General features: G+C 37.6%; 1 protein-coding gene across 1 annotated transcript in view; it reads right to left on the reverse strand.

Moving 5' to 3' along the window:
• LOC103780962 (regulating synaptic membrane exocytosis protein 1-like) overlaps positions 1 to 15,630 on the reverse strand; it is a 105,662-nt gene that overhangs the window by 81,146 nt on the left and 8,886 nt on the right. Inside the window, exon 2 of the mRNA XM_008948667.1 lies at positions 13,977 to 14,132. Within this exon, the coding sequence (XP_008946915.1) occupies positions 13,977 to 14,132 (156 nt within the window). The remainder of the gene's footprint in view (positions 1 to 13,976; positions 14,133 to 15,630) is intronic.

A 15,630-nucleotide genomic window follows, 5' to 3' on the forward strand; every position in this document is an offset into this window, starting at 1 on the left:
TCCACATGTTGTATGACACACAAAATGTGTCTCCTGAATGAGCTGACCAGCCTCAGCTCATGATGGTATAACAATGCTTTAATGCCATTACTTCACTGAAAGAAGCAGAAAATTATCCTTGGAGCAGTAGTCTCTCAGCCCCATAGGAAATTTCTCCAGCAAAATACTATTTTGTGAAGTAGCTCTGGCAGCAAATGTCCTTTAAAATATATTAAATCAATGAGGAAAGAATAACTTGATTTATTTTCTCTTCAAAAACATCAGCTTCACTTTATTATGGAATACAAACTTCATTTATTTGAGCTAAATGTCACCAGAATCATATTTTTGTGAACAAACAAAACCTAATGTGTTTTCAGAGTGAAGCAAAAGAGACTTAAATGGTCTACTCTTCAATTTATTGAATTAATTTATTGAATCACAGAATATGCTACTGTGGGTATGGTATTTTTTCCCTAAGGATGGTCATCACATCGCAACCAACCAGCCATAACCTGGAGAACGACTCAAAGTCACACACAACAAAGTGCAAAAAGCCTGAAGGGGGGGGCGGGCAGAGGGGAGGTGTTAAGAGTAGAAAAGCTCAATTTATGGATTGGAGAGAGGAGGGGAAAAAGAGACGAATAAAAATCTTAAGGAAGAGTTTTTAAAAGTAAGGCAGAAGTTTGCACCTACACAAAATCACAAACACAGGTACCAGTATTTAGCTCTCTTATTCTGAATACAGAACTGTTAACCACTAGACATATTAACAAACCAGTGCATGAGAGAGAAAAAAAAAATAAAAGAGAAGCCAACTGAACAACATTAATTAGCAGCATTCCTAAGTTCAGCTGGATAAATCACATAACCCAGTAAGACTTTGTCTTGACCAACCAAGTTACCTACAACAGAGACAATCTAAATCAGTGGAGAGCACAACTGCCCATCAGCTGGGGCCACCCAAAGTCTTAAGGGATCAGCTACAGTGTACAGGGAGTTGGTCCCTTATGGACTTGCACTTTTGGGGTGTTAAGTCAGTTTGAAAAACCCCATGTGCAGCAATACCCAGAGAAGCTGGCAAAAGATGACCACAGAATTATGTCTTTGCCACGGGTACACAACCGTGGTTGCTGTTGTTCTTTGTCCCAATCAAGAAGCTTTTGAGCGCATCTAAAATTTAAGCTTATGAACACCCAGCAAAGTAAGATTTTTGCATCTCAAAATACTACTGAATTAAAAATTCATCATGTCTAATAGCCTAAATGCCTCCACAGGCTCCTCTACCTCTATTCAGTGATATAGTCATTTTTCATACTATTTGTTCACCTGCCCCCAAAATTTAACTGTATCGTTACAGTTAGTGAAGTGATTTTTCTGGTGTCAGTATCATGAGAGATTGAAATGCTGGATTAAAATGGCATCAGCCATCACGAATGCCAACACTTGCAGATCATCGTGTATTTTATCTGTCAAACCAGTTTCAAAAACAGCTACTGAGTGCAGCCCTAATGAAATCGCAATTAGCAGGCAGGGTAACAATAGAGCCTGCTACTCTCTGAGAATATTGTTTCTGTTACAATCACGCAGTGGGGAAAGACATCACGGTCTGCCACTAACAGTGCAATGGATACAAGAAAAAAAAAAAAAGGGAAAAAAAAATCCCCAGTACTGCAACATAGCCCTTCAGTCAGCGGGCATCTGTTAAGAAGTTTGGAAAGTTGAGAAGTGTGCGTACTGTTTCAACATAACAGGAAATTACTTTGGAACAATGTTTATTAGAACAGCTTTCTGAATCAGTCTTTCTCACACATGCATTTGAAAAAAAAATAAAAAATCTGCGTATTTTTGGCATCCAATGTGTTAAACAGATGATAGGTATCAGATGGCAATACAGGGTGAGCAGCAAAAATATGACAAAGCACAGTGGTCTGTAAACAGAGCAAAGCTACTGAAATTCTAACTACCATATGGTGGTAACAAACAGGACACGTGCAGAACAGGAAAAGATCTCACAGTGAGGGGTGTGATAGGAGCCAGCAAGATGCAGAACTGAAAACAGATTACAATAGGACTGCAAGCACAACACTGATAACGTTTCAAATTAATTATATTCGACTGAAGCTCAGTGTGTACAGTATGTCTTCTACCTAAAAATAATTTAACAGCCTCGCTGAGAGCATCTCTAATTTATCATCCTGTTCACCTTCCTTTATAATTTCCATATTACAAGGAACAGAAAAGGCTCACACATCTATTTTAAATATACCATCAAAGTACTTGAACACAAGATAATGATTAAGCTTGTCTCCAGCATTATTTAATTCTCTTCATTCTTCTGGATGCCAAAGTAAACACAAATGAAAAGCATATGGCATTTTAGGGAATTAGAAAATTAGAAAATGAGAACATTAACTGGTTTTATTTTATGCTTTAAGCATGGCACATGGTAAAATTAAAAATTTCAAGGCTTTTTACATTTGTGACTTACTTTAATTCCTCCTTTTAATGTACTCTCTGCTGAAGTTAAGTGTTCTCAGGAATACTATTTGTAAAAGAAAACCCATAGCATGTTATGAACATATTTATTCCCTATTTTTTCCCCAAAATATGACTGCTCATGGCTGCTATAAGAAAACTTTCTTGATTTTGAAATTATTCTCAGAGGTTCAGATGAAGCCTTTTTTCTGGTGAGCAGATAATTTTTTTCTGCAAAACTATCTTATCTGATGAAGTTGTTGAGTAGAAAGTATGAGCCAAAAATTAGTATAAACTATTCTTCCTTTGATCTAAACCTCCACAGTAAGGCCTATAGAAAAACATGACATCTAATTTCAGGTTTTCTTCTCCTTTCCTTCCTGTTTTCTCTTACCAGTTTGATTAATTCCCAAGTTTACTGCTTATGCTCAAACTCTTCTGAAAAGACATTCCCATAAAGAAATTAGGTCCACACAGTTCTGTACTCCTAATATATCGAAATGGGGATTTATTCCTTTAATAATGCATATTGGAAAATTGTCATACAACAGCACAGCAGAAGGACACCAAGAGAGGATGCTTCATTAGCCACATGCTCTTTAATCACATCTAGCAGACCTACTGGGATTCTCTCTTGAGCAGCCATACTAGTCATAGGTATGATTTTAAGAGGGAAAAAAAAAAGAAAAAACATTTCCCGACAGAAAACCCCGAGAGCTCGTTTTAAACCAATAATATCTTAAATAACAGGAGTGAGTGTCCTTTGGGAAACACTACACAAAGTCTATTAACCTGTTTTATGATTCTGCCTGCTACTGTGAAATACCCATAAATTTGGCAGAAAGAAGTTTCTCCAAAGGCTTTCCTTGGTTAATATTCTTCTACTATTCTACAGTGGTTCTCACAACAGCCCATTAAGCAATGTGCACCCACAGAGCTTCAGGCTCCCTGGCCATTTTTGACTGCTACAGGATGGTGAGCCCTCGCTTGCGGTAAGGTCAGCCCTACAGAAAATGTGCTCTAATGCCACAGAAGGCTCCAGGTACAAATCTGACACTCCAGTGTAGCTGTGTCCATAGAAAAAGCACTTAAGCATTTTTTCCAGAATACTTGGATTTAACTCACCATAGCATTAGTCTCTTACCTTTTCTCTAGGAAAAAAAAAAAAAGGTATTTCATTTAGAGAGACAAAAGCTGTAAGGATGTAGTTCTTATCATAGCTCAGTATCTTCCTAACCTAAACAAAGATTTCCAGATGGAAAAAGATACAAGGGAACAGTATCGTTCTTTTACATCAAGACTTCTTACCACTTGAGCCAGCAGCTTCTGCTCATGTAAGCAGAGTTCCTGTGGGTTGGATGATCACTGACTTGTCCTGGCAAATTCAGATATTTCACAGTTGTAGAACAGGAACATTATTTTGTAGTCTTGTTCTGGGTATGTTTTTTAAAAGTCACTCCCTCCCTTTACTTGGAGTACATGATGTAAAATCCAAAACTGTGTGTCAAGAGTGCTTAAGTGACATTTTAATCCAGCACATTGTACAACATTCTCTAAAAGCTGAACACAACAGCAAAGAGTGAAGCTGTATGGATACCTAGAGTGAGACCCTTCGAAGCATAAAATGACGATTTCTTATCACCTCTCCCCACACAAATGGAACAACTAAAAAATTATTTCCATCAGGTATAATCCGAACAGCCATCAGTGCACTTCTGAAGTACAAGTGAAAACCTCAAGGCTTAGAGAAATTTCCTGGAGCTGGCCAACAGTACAAACACTGAGACTTTTTCTACATTTTAGAGAGAATCACCTACCAAGCCATCTGTGCATTGCACCGTGCCTCGGTCTAAAGCCAGAACAGCAACAAGATGAGCTGGGTCCAGAACACTGACATCATCCAATCATGTCACTGATGTGGCCTCATATCTGCCAGCTTCCCAAAAAGCAGGAAGTTGGGTACAATTTGCCAGACAAATTTGTCATGTTGAATGATGGTCCATAATTCTAGCTTGCTTGATAAAATGCAGTACTTTTCCCACCTGAAAACAGTCAAGGACTAAGTGTCTCTGGGTAGCAGCAACTCTCACATTTTCTTCCTGCCAAGATTATCGAAATAAAATCCTGGTATTTCTAATATGATGTGTGTATTCAAAAAGTAGGAGAAAAACATCCTGAAAGGACTGGGATTGTGCTAGTGAGAAATGCTATCTCTAACACTTTAGGAGGACTTAAGATATAGAAAACTGAAGGACAGACAGGACTTTTTTTTCTTCTGTGATGAGGACTGAGTTATAGGAGACTTTTTCTTGTACTAGATTATCTGCCTGTGCTCACTGCCATTGCTACTGTAATTTTTTTTATGTCACAGGTCATTAGAAGACCAAAATATATGTGAGGAAGACTAGAAGGAAGCAGAATGTTAGGAACGCAAATGATAGTGTCTCTAGATAACAAGTCTGAATTGAAATCCACTAGGTATCCTATTTTATGTAATTTTGTTAGGTCAAGGCACCTGGGGGATACTTTGGTGTTTCATATAGATTCTTTAGCCAAACGGACTGGAGGAGTGTGGAAGTATGGTTTTACATCCTTTGTACCAGTCCCTAGTTGATTACCAAGGAGTTATAACTGGTGCTATGTATGACTGATGAGTGAGACAAACAGTGGATGGGTTGCAACCATTATACTGGAAAATCAGTATATCCATGGAATATACTGAAGCCGTAAGTCTAGGTAAACTGTCTTTACTGCACCGTAAAACATGTCAATTAGTTCATTTAGGAAACCTGCTCCTGACTTAGGAAGAGGTACAGTATGAACCCATTAACATCCTTGCAACACATTCCTAGGTGAATAACACTCACCATTAAAAATGCATGCCCTTATTCCAAGGACAGTCACTTCCACTCCCATCCCTCAGAGCTTATTCTGCCTTCCACCACTAGATTAAAAAGCTTTTAGTGGTGGACACCGTGTGTGTATGAAAATGTTCACACTTTATAACCAAGACACCTCTTGATCTCCTGTGTGATAGACTAAACAGATAGAGATCTCTAAATCCTCCACTGCAAAGTAGTTTCTCTGGCTCCTGAAGCATTATTGTAGTCCTTAACTGAACCTTATGGACCTTTCAACAAGCTTTAAAAACATAACGCCCTAAGAATTGTGTTCTTCCTTTAACCATTTTCCAACTGTTCTATTACAAGTGCCATGAAGGAACATCAGGCTTAATGGTCCAACAGCCTCTTTGGTCAACTGAGTGACCCTTTTGAACACTGTCTGTAAGTCAGGAGTCTCATGAATTCATAGAATTTTCCTGATTTCCCAGATTTAGCAAGGAAGAAAAGAGCATCAGTCAGCCAGAAACTTCTGCAGTCGAGCTTTTTAGTCTCCTTATGCACAAGTAACTCAGGCCTACTTATTTTAAAATATTTATCCAAAGCAGGTGTTTCCTCAAGACTTCTATTGGTTACTATTAAAGTAGGAAATGACTTCTCCTCCAGGATACAAACATACTTCTCCACTTTTTGCCATGTACAGGCAGAAATATTTAGCTAATGTTCTCACTTTTTGTACATATTAGCAGTGCTAGTATGTCCATCTGAAAATCAGCCAGTATCTTCCTGTCTAAAAGACATTTCTGGAAAACCCTCTTACTGCCTGCAGATCTAGATTTTTGTCCTCATTTCTTTATTACCCCTTACCAACTCTGTGTACCTCACAGCTTACAATTCTAAACAGTTTGTATCTGTGTTTGTGAGGAATAAAGACAGACAAATAAAGGCAACTGGAGCTGTATCATTCCCATGTTACTCAGGTAGACTAGCCATTTAAAATGGCACCTTCCCTGGAAGATATTCCATATTAAACTTGACAGAATACTTGTGAACATACACAAAGCATTACATTAGTCTTTCCATGTCTGAAAAAATACTAAAAACATTACCCTATTTTCTTCTTTGTAGTGCTTACAAAGGATTTCTTAAAATCTTTCCTGCATTCTTAGTAAGCCTGTTTGAAATTTTTAAAAGTACAAAAATCAACTTGCATTTTTATGGCACCCAGGATTCAAAGATGAAGACTCCTACATAAGTATTTCATATTAATCACAAAGAAAAATGGCAATCAATTTCTTCAGAAAAAAAAAAAATTCTCTTGTCCATTCAGGTATATGCATTTCCCTTTGTCATTTGTACTACTGAAAACTTTTCAAATTCATAGAAAACAGATTCTTGTCATGAAAAAAGTCAACTGTCCCTCCTTAAGAAAGAAGGCTCTCAATGCTCTAACTTAACTATTCACCACCGCTACTAAAAACCCTAGGTAATGTGAATCATAGAATTTTTAAAAATAAGCTCTTACTTTCACAAAAAAAAAAAAAAAGAAAAAAAGAAAAGAAAATCCATTGATAGTGGCAAAAGGCTTTTGAGTGTTGTATCCTTATTTTCACAGAATCACAGAATGTTAGGGGTTGGAAGGGACCTCCAGAGATCATCGAGTCCAACCCCCCAGTTTTCTCCCAATAATGTCCCTTACCTAAACCTCAAAGTCTTCAGTAAGGGAAATTCCTTAGAAACAATTCTGAAATCCCTTCTTCACTCTACTTCCTATTTTTAGTTTTCAGGTCTTGGCAGGTACGAAAGTTGATTGCTTGCAGAGCTCCTTTGATTTCGTTCTTCGAGGAAGTAACAGACAATTAGTATGTCCCTGCTGTCAGAGAAGTTTCTTAATTAAGTTCATGAAAGGCTTTTGATTTCTTGACTGAAGTGGAACACTCTTGTTTATTTCTCGTGGTGTCATTGCTGCCAACGCTATCAATAGCTCTCCTGCTTCCCCTTGTGCGTGCTCTTCAGCAGCAGTGAGGCATTGAGGCCACCATCCTTTTGTCAACCCTGCTACTGCGACTGGCATCACCAGCAAGCTTTCCATACGCCTCGCAGAGCTCACCCTGCCTCTCTTGGTCTTCCCCACTGGTTTTGACCATTCATCTTAAATCAGAAATATTTGACGCCTGTAAATTCTAACATGTTACCATTAAAAAAAAAAAAAAAATCCTGAGTATTTGCTGTTCAATTATTCTCCTCATCTTCTGTGACCCAAAACAACCACTACAAAAAGCATCTCAAAAGCCTAATTCAGAAGAAGGACGTGTCTTTGAGCTAAAATTCTGATATTTTTATATACATTTTTATAGCCCAAAAAGTAACATATCATCCTGTGATTTTTCTCAAATAGAAAGCAAACCTCAGTTTTAACCTTCCAGTATATATTCTGATTTCACTTAGATAAGTGTTTAGCTCTGGCAAGGATATGATTTGCATTTTATTTCTAAGTAGAGCAAAGGTGAATTTACATAACATTTAGAGTGACAAGAGTTGAGAGACAAAATATACCATCTCCAGCTGAAATCTTTGCAAGTGCTGAAAACAAAAAGGGAATAGGAGATGACAATACAAATGCTGCTCAATAAAAAAAAAGTTAAAAATACAGTGTCAGATAACTTTTCAATGTATGCATTTTTAGCAGCTTCAGAATCTTGCAAATATACAGCTCTACTGTTTAATTTTCTTCTCCTCTATTTGGAAAATATTAAATGCATTAGCAGGCTTCCACTACTGCAAGCCAATATTGCTCTATTTAGGTTACTTCCTTATTCATTAGCTGAGATTATTAAGTTAAGAGGATTAATAAGTAAGAAATTCTCTGTTTCTACATCTGGCAATGCAGGAGACTCTATAATATAACACTGCACCTCAAAAGCATGAGCCCCTTACACGGATAGGTTGCCAAACAAGAAGTCCCTAAAGAGCATCTCAAATAAATGCACTAGATGCCCAGAGTCAGGCAATTGAATCCTGGTCCGAGTTACAGTCAATGGAGTCTATAGTGTGATTACCTCTCACTGAAGTAGAAAACTGCTTTTGATTGCCTGAATGTGCTCTACGTTTCTTCTTTTTTGTTTAATTTAGTTGAGATAATAAACAGTTGCTCAATCTGTAAATATAACTGAAAAATTATTTTTAAAATATTAATTCATTTGGTAATCAGATTTCTACATTAAACCCAGATACTCTAGAATAAAATTTCTTCAAGGGGTGTCCCTAACATATTAACTCTCTTCCAATAATTAGACATCAGGGATCAGTTATTTTTCAATTAAGTCAATGGAAATCTTGCTATTGACTTAAAAAGAAACAGGGACTATTTCATTGGTGGTCTTTCCTAATGGAGGTTTGCCTCTTAGACAAAGTAAAGTATTACTTCTTCCTTAATGGCACATCATTTCAAAAGGGAAGCACAACAGTCAGCTTTTGAATTGCATGGACTCTCATTTTCACTTGCACCATGTCTGTTGATACTTTCTCTACAACACTTAAAACATAAATAGGTGACTAATTTGGAATACTTCTGCAGTAGAATAAGACAACTTAGAAAATTCTAATGAAGTGTCTAAGAACTCAGGTGCCTACATGACTCAAGATAGCCTCTGCTGCCCTGAGTTCAGACTGGTGCTTTTCTTGTTTCGTTTTGGTTTTGGGTTTGGTTGGTTGGTTGGTTTGGTTTGGTTGGTTGTGCTTTTTTTTTTTTTTAACTTCAACACATGCACTGGTGGCTGAAGAGTTTATAGGGCTAGGAGAGATGTTCCAAAAGTTGGCTCAATCATACCATGTTTAACCACATTGACATGGTATTACGTAAAGGGGAAGAAACTGCGGGGCTGCTTGTTTGTAAGATAAAAGATAAGCTTTTGTAATATGTGGAGTAGACAATTGTCTGACTAGAACTAAGAAAGATTTCCAGAACTCATTTCAGGAATGATCGTAACTGAACTCCACGGACAAAGCAACTTCTTTGGTGTTACTATCCAAAACTCGGAAACCTATTTTAAACATACCAAGGGAAGTCCTACCCGATATGAACTTACTTCTGTTCAGCAAATGAAGAGTCTAAACAATTAAACTCTTGATCTTCTCTTGTTTAATCTAAATGACAGGATGTGGAGAATGAAAAAAACGTTGATGTTTTCCAGAAATCCAAATTCCATGGCCCAAAGCCATGTGCCAAAGTGCTCAATTCTGCATGTTAATAGCAGAACTCCCATCCCCACTTTGAAAAATACTAGGCTGGAAAGTTTCATTTACTAAAACTCTCTTTTGTAAGCTAGGAAAAAATATAATATTGTATTAAAGGTAACCCACAATGCCATATAAAACCAGGACAAGTACAGAATAGTTCATTCTACATGTTAGTTGTATATAAAGGAACGTCAGTAAGCACATATTTATCACATGGAATGAAAGCAATCAAGACTCCAATTACTTCAATGTCCTTAAAACAGTTTTTAAAGGAAGCTAAATATTTAACTAAAAAGAATGCTCTGCAGACATGATAATGTTTAAATATTTAATTTATTAATCTGGACTTGGGTTTGTCTTGGCCTTGCCTGAGCTGATTTAGGTTTAGCTCTGAAAGTAATTGACCAGCAGTCAAGATAACTATTGCTTAAGGTTGTTTTGTTCAGCTCTAATTTATAGTAGTAATAAGCAGGTATCCTATGGGGATTAAACTGCCAGTGTGGTATGCAGGAGTTGCAGTCAAGGGATGATAGCAGAGATCCCACACTGTACACAGTCAGTGTCAGTGGTCAATCAGCAGTCGCTGCAAGAGTGCAACCTCATGATCTGGGGAAAAAAACAGCAATAAAGACTACAAAGAAGATGGAAAACCACAAAATAATTTGGGAAAATTTAATCCATACTGAACAAAACACACAAGATGAGAGAGCATCAACAGCATGCTTCCACCCAGTAAACAGAGGGAAGAAACCCTTGTCATGAACATCAGCTCCTCCTAGTGAAGACCTCAAGGTGCTGAGTTTATCATAACCTCCCTGCACCCATTCCACTCAGTAATGATGGAATCACCGAATCATAGAGTCACTATGGTTGGAAAGGACCTCTAGGATCATCAAGTCCAACCTTCATCCCAACATCTCCCTAACCACTAGACCATAGCCTCAAGTGCTACATCTACTCATTTTTTGAACACCTCCAGGGATGGTGACTCTACCAGCCCCCTGGGCAGCCCGTTCCAGTGCCTGACCACTCTCTCAGTGAAGAAATTCTTCCTAATATCCAATCGAAACGTCCCCTGGTGCAACTTGAGGCCATTTCCTCTCACCCTATCATCAGTAATTTGGGAGAAGAGACCAACACCAGCCTCCTTTCTTGTTTCTTCCCACAAAGAAAAAGAAAGGTGCCAAGGGTAGGACCCTGAGGAATGCTAGCAGGGTGAGCATAGCAAAAGAGAAAATAAGCAGATTTTTGTGTTATTTTTTTTTTCTCTTAAACAGTATTACCTGTTTTACGTAAGTTTTTTTGTATTAATTTTGACTATAATGATGTATTATTATAACAGAAATAGTGTTTTGAAGTATTAGGTCATTAAAACATTAATTGGGCTAACAACAAATTTTTAGTGCCATATATATGGTGTCTTTCTTTACACCTGTACAATTTGGAGTATGGCATCAACATACATTTCCCACAGGAACTTCAAATACAGAACTGATGGCAATTCTAGCATTTTAATTGGCAGAAGAGAGACAAGGCCAAAGCCCATTATGCTGTTTTAGAAAGTCACTTTTTCAGGGGAAAAAAAAAACAAACACATCTTTCATGCACACAGACACTCACAGACATATAGCAAAAAAAAAAAAAACAACACCACACACACACAAAAAGCAAACCCACTAGAGGATGTCTCCTCTAGTACCAGCCCTGATGGACAATATTATGGAAGTGTCTTCAGGGAGCCATCTCCTCTTTTGAAAGGGAAATGCACGGCAGCATGTGTAGTAACACTCATATATCATGCTGTTATCCAGACTGAAAGGATGAACCTTTTGATAGCAACTTTTAATAATAAAGGAAGTGTCTTTTATTCATGCTGAAATAATTCTTCACTCTGTTTAATATGTTAACAAAACAAAAGGATTTCTTTTCTTTTCTACTTGACAAATTCCATGTGCTTACACTATATTTTAGTATGTTGTATGTGAAAATCTCATGCAACATATGTACAGAACATGTATGTTCAACATGTTTCAATCACTTGATCATACAAATGATTAAAGCTATATGGTTATATTTGTACAAACTAGACAATGACATACAGTCCCCTCTTGGTATAAATGCTTTGCTATTTGCTCTTTGGGGTCTTACATGTTCATCCTCAGTAACAAAAATGCTTTGCAGAAGAGCAAATTCTATTTTTGAGATACCAGAAAAGCTAAAATTAGTCAAGGTGTAAAAACTAACAAAATATACCTTATTCAGAGGAGAAGAAAGATGGAAATCTCACAAATTCTTCCACTACAAAACCCAAGCACTTTGTTTTTCAAGATCTTTTGTCCTATGCATTTTCATTATGGTAGCATATGCTGAAGATTTAAAATTCCAGTATTTTCCTAGTGATCACATAGGATCTAGAGCCAAGACCAAGAACGACACTTGAGAATGGATGGTCTTACCACCACTCCTAACTATTTCTTTGGCACAACTACATCAGGGAATCCACAGCCTAGCAAACAGCTACTATATTTGTTCTTAATCATACAGATAAGCATATAAAAGCTAGAGGTGAAGAAGTGGTTGGTCTGTTCACAGTCAAGGGGAAGATGATAAGAACAGCAGGTTTTTAGCTTGCTGTTAAGTTACACATAATACAATTTGAGTCTTGCAGGTACAAAAAGAACAAGAAGTACCTACAAGATTGACTGTTGCAGTGGATGGAGCAGGAGAGCAAAAGGTAGACACAGGCGAGTTGATGAGTGAGGTTTTATTCCCTAAAATTTAGTTTGCAGTGAAAACATTTTCCTAATTTAAATGCAAAAAGGACTGACCCAAACAGAAATGCATGTAGAAGACTTTTCTAGGATGAGGCAAGAAACTGGAAGTGGTCAGCTAAATACAGTTTAAACGCAAGTACCTCCTGCAGCTGCGTGGGCAGAATTATGCAGTGGGCAAGGTGCCAAAAATTACAAATGTAAGGATGAGAAAAAAAATTAAAAAGACATTGGTATAGAAAGTTATTTTCCTGTCTCCAGTATTACACACAGTATTGATGCCCCACAGGAAAAAAAGCCAAGCAGATTCTTCCCTGTTTAACAGAACAACTTTGGTAACAGTCTTCAACAAAGACTGTTCCAACTATAAATCACTACTACTACAAACTAGATGATTATTTTAGATAATCACACTGCACAGAGTAAATAATACTAGCAGAAATGTGTAAACAATCAAAATTCAATATCAATATGAGTTGTGGATATCATCTTCAGGGTTTCCTATTTAAGATAACCTTCCTTTTTATATGCTGCATTAATAAATTAAATGCAGTTCTGTCAATTCTATGATGTCACTAATTTTCTTTTGATTTTTTTAGACAATGGATTACTTATTTCTATTTGTGACACTTACAAGGCATAGACTTGTCTCATTTTTTTTCAGCTAAATGTGATGGGATTTAATTTCTCCAACTACACAAGGATAAACCTAAAAAAGCCTACTTTTCATCTTCTGAAATTCTCTTCACCATTCACTACATGAGGAATTAGATGAATATATCACCTATATGGATATAGGTGGAATTCCAAGAACAGGTGCCAAAAATTTTGAGCAGTACTGCCTACTTAGTAGAAGTTGAATTAAGGAATCTAAACAATCTAATCACTCCTGCCTGCATGTTTCTTGTGCTTGCATTCATTTTCTTTTTTGGGGGGTCTTGCTGTTTTCCTCAGTCTTTTATTTCTCATCTTCATACTGTCTAGAATTATACAAGCCTACAGGATGAGACCTACAGGCTCAGGCAAATCCTCTACCTCTCCAAAACTGCCATTCCATAACTCCTTCAAGTATGGAACAGAAAATTGATCAAAGTTTAAAAGAGCAACATTTGGATTTGGCTCATGCTCTTAACAGTTGTTTAACATATTCTTCCTTAATTTAGCTTTCCTTAACATTATTGCCTAAAACTATAACATCAAAACAGATCTTTGATACTTTTTTTGCTCCTCTTCATTGTAAAGATTCACAGAGGATCTTTTCACCCATTCATTACTGTCTAATGTGTAATATTTTAAAAGCAGCTGAAATCCAGTTCTGGCCATATCACAGGAATGCAATGTCACAAGTTACTACCAAGGAACTAAGAAGATCAGCAATCAAGAAGGTGTTATCACCCTCATGAAGTCCATACCCTGAGAGAACTTGTATTTGAGAACTTATAAATTACTGCAGTACAGAAAATGACTGTGCCAAGTGTCTCTGAGGAAGAGAATAAGAACATTAAAACGAAGGAAGATGTGACTAGGTTGGCTTGCAGACATAATGGGTGAAATAAGAGACATCATTTTCTTCAAATCCTTTCCTCAAATTCTGCTGTGCCACAATGGCTGTCAGTTATCTGGCAATGGTTATGGTGCAAACTTTGAGATCAGAATCTGTTATGTTAACCAGGACATTCGCAGTCTCTCCTTGTGTGCTACTGTCTGGCTGTTTAGACTACAGACTCTTCCAGACGTCTTTTCTGTGGCATTCTTTGTGTACGGTTCCAATGAAGATGTCGAAGATGCCACCACAGGCCTACGGCTCCTCAATGCTAGCGCAAACCTAGTGACAACAAAAACAGAGATGTTCTCACAGACATTCCTCAGAATGGGAAATATAATCTTCAGCCAGGCACAACTCACCAGGAAATCTCAGTTTCCTGACTCTGTTCTTCTGTTCATAACGGGACAATACTTGAGGTTGTTCACAAGTCTCTTTTGCTGTAGTATCTTCCTCAGAAGTATAAAGACAATTCTATGATTGCTAAAGAATATCACAATTACTTCCTTATTTAAGAATTTCCTTCATTCTTATTATACGATGATAGAGTTTGCAATGGCTTCCCACCACAAAATATTGGGAAAGGCACGAGGGAACAAACCCATACCTTCTACCATGAAAACCTAGCATGTCACCTCTAACACATTCCCTCAATTCCACTCTGTGATTTGAAATGTAGTCCCATGAACTTCTCTTTAACAGATTAATGTACTGACTATGGCAGCTCATTAAAACATTTTTAAATAAAGTACAGTTTGGGGATTTCTAATGTGAACATGTTTTCTAGAATCACCTCAACACAGAATTTTTCTATTGCAGTATTTCCCCAGACATTGCAACTACGGAAAATCAAAGCACCAAAGGACACTTTCCGCTTTAATTTGCAATTGCTGAGTACCACAAAGTTGCTTTAGGAGGGTTGGGGGTGAATGACTGTTTGATGCAAGTATTCAAAGACATGGTGACTATAAGCAAATGAAATCAAGTGCCTGTATTAATGGACAGAACAGCAGCAAATGATGAGCTGAAGCACAGAATCATAGAATCATTAAGGCTGGAAAAGACCTCTAAGATCAAGTCCAACCATCACGCAGCACTGCCATGACCGTTAAACCATGTCCTGAAGTGCCACATATACACATTTTTTGAACACCTCCAGGGATGGTAAGTCCACAACCTCCCTGGGAAGCCTCTTCCAATGCCTCACCACTCTTCCAGTAAAGAAATTCTTCCAAACATCCAATCTAAACCTCCCCCGGTGCAACTTGAGCCCATTAATGTCCCTATTGCTGCACAACACAGAAGAAAGAAATGAAAAATGCACAGAAGATGGCTCGGCAGTGATGAGCAGAACCATTCCTCATGTTACCTCCTGCCGTCTCTATCCTTTTGCACAACCACAGACAAGAGTGCTAAACGTTCCTGGCCAAAAGGCCAAAAACATATGGTCTTAAACAGAGAAAGGACAGTCCATCATCTCTAGTCTATTGGTGGAAGAAACACTGATTTCCTTCAACTTTTCCTTACCAGAGAAAAGGATAGTGTGGAAGACACAAAGAGAAGCGACAGGTAGACTATGTGAGAATGTGGAGGAGCAGGGAAGTCACATCCATGACTATTCTGTGTCTGCCATGAGGCTTGCTTCCAGCAGGCAACAATTGAGAGAGTCTCCAGACAAGACCAAGATATATAGTTAAGTAACTACAACACAAATACTCTTAGATTAGTTTTGCCATAATTGGATCTTTAAATCCAAAAAATTGTTCATAAATCAGCAGGA

Source organism: Merops nubicus, unplaced genomic scaffold, assembly GCF_000691845.1.
Source record: "Merops nubicus isolate BGI_N331 unplaced genomic scaffold, ASM69184v1 scaffold9891, whole genome shotgun sequence".
In the NCBI taxonomy this organism is placed as follows: Eukaryota; Metazoa; Chordata; class Aves; order Coraciiformes; family Meropidae; genus Merops; species Merops nubicus.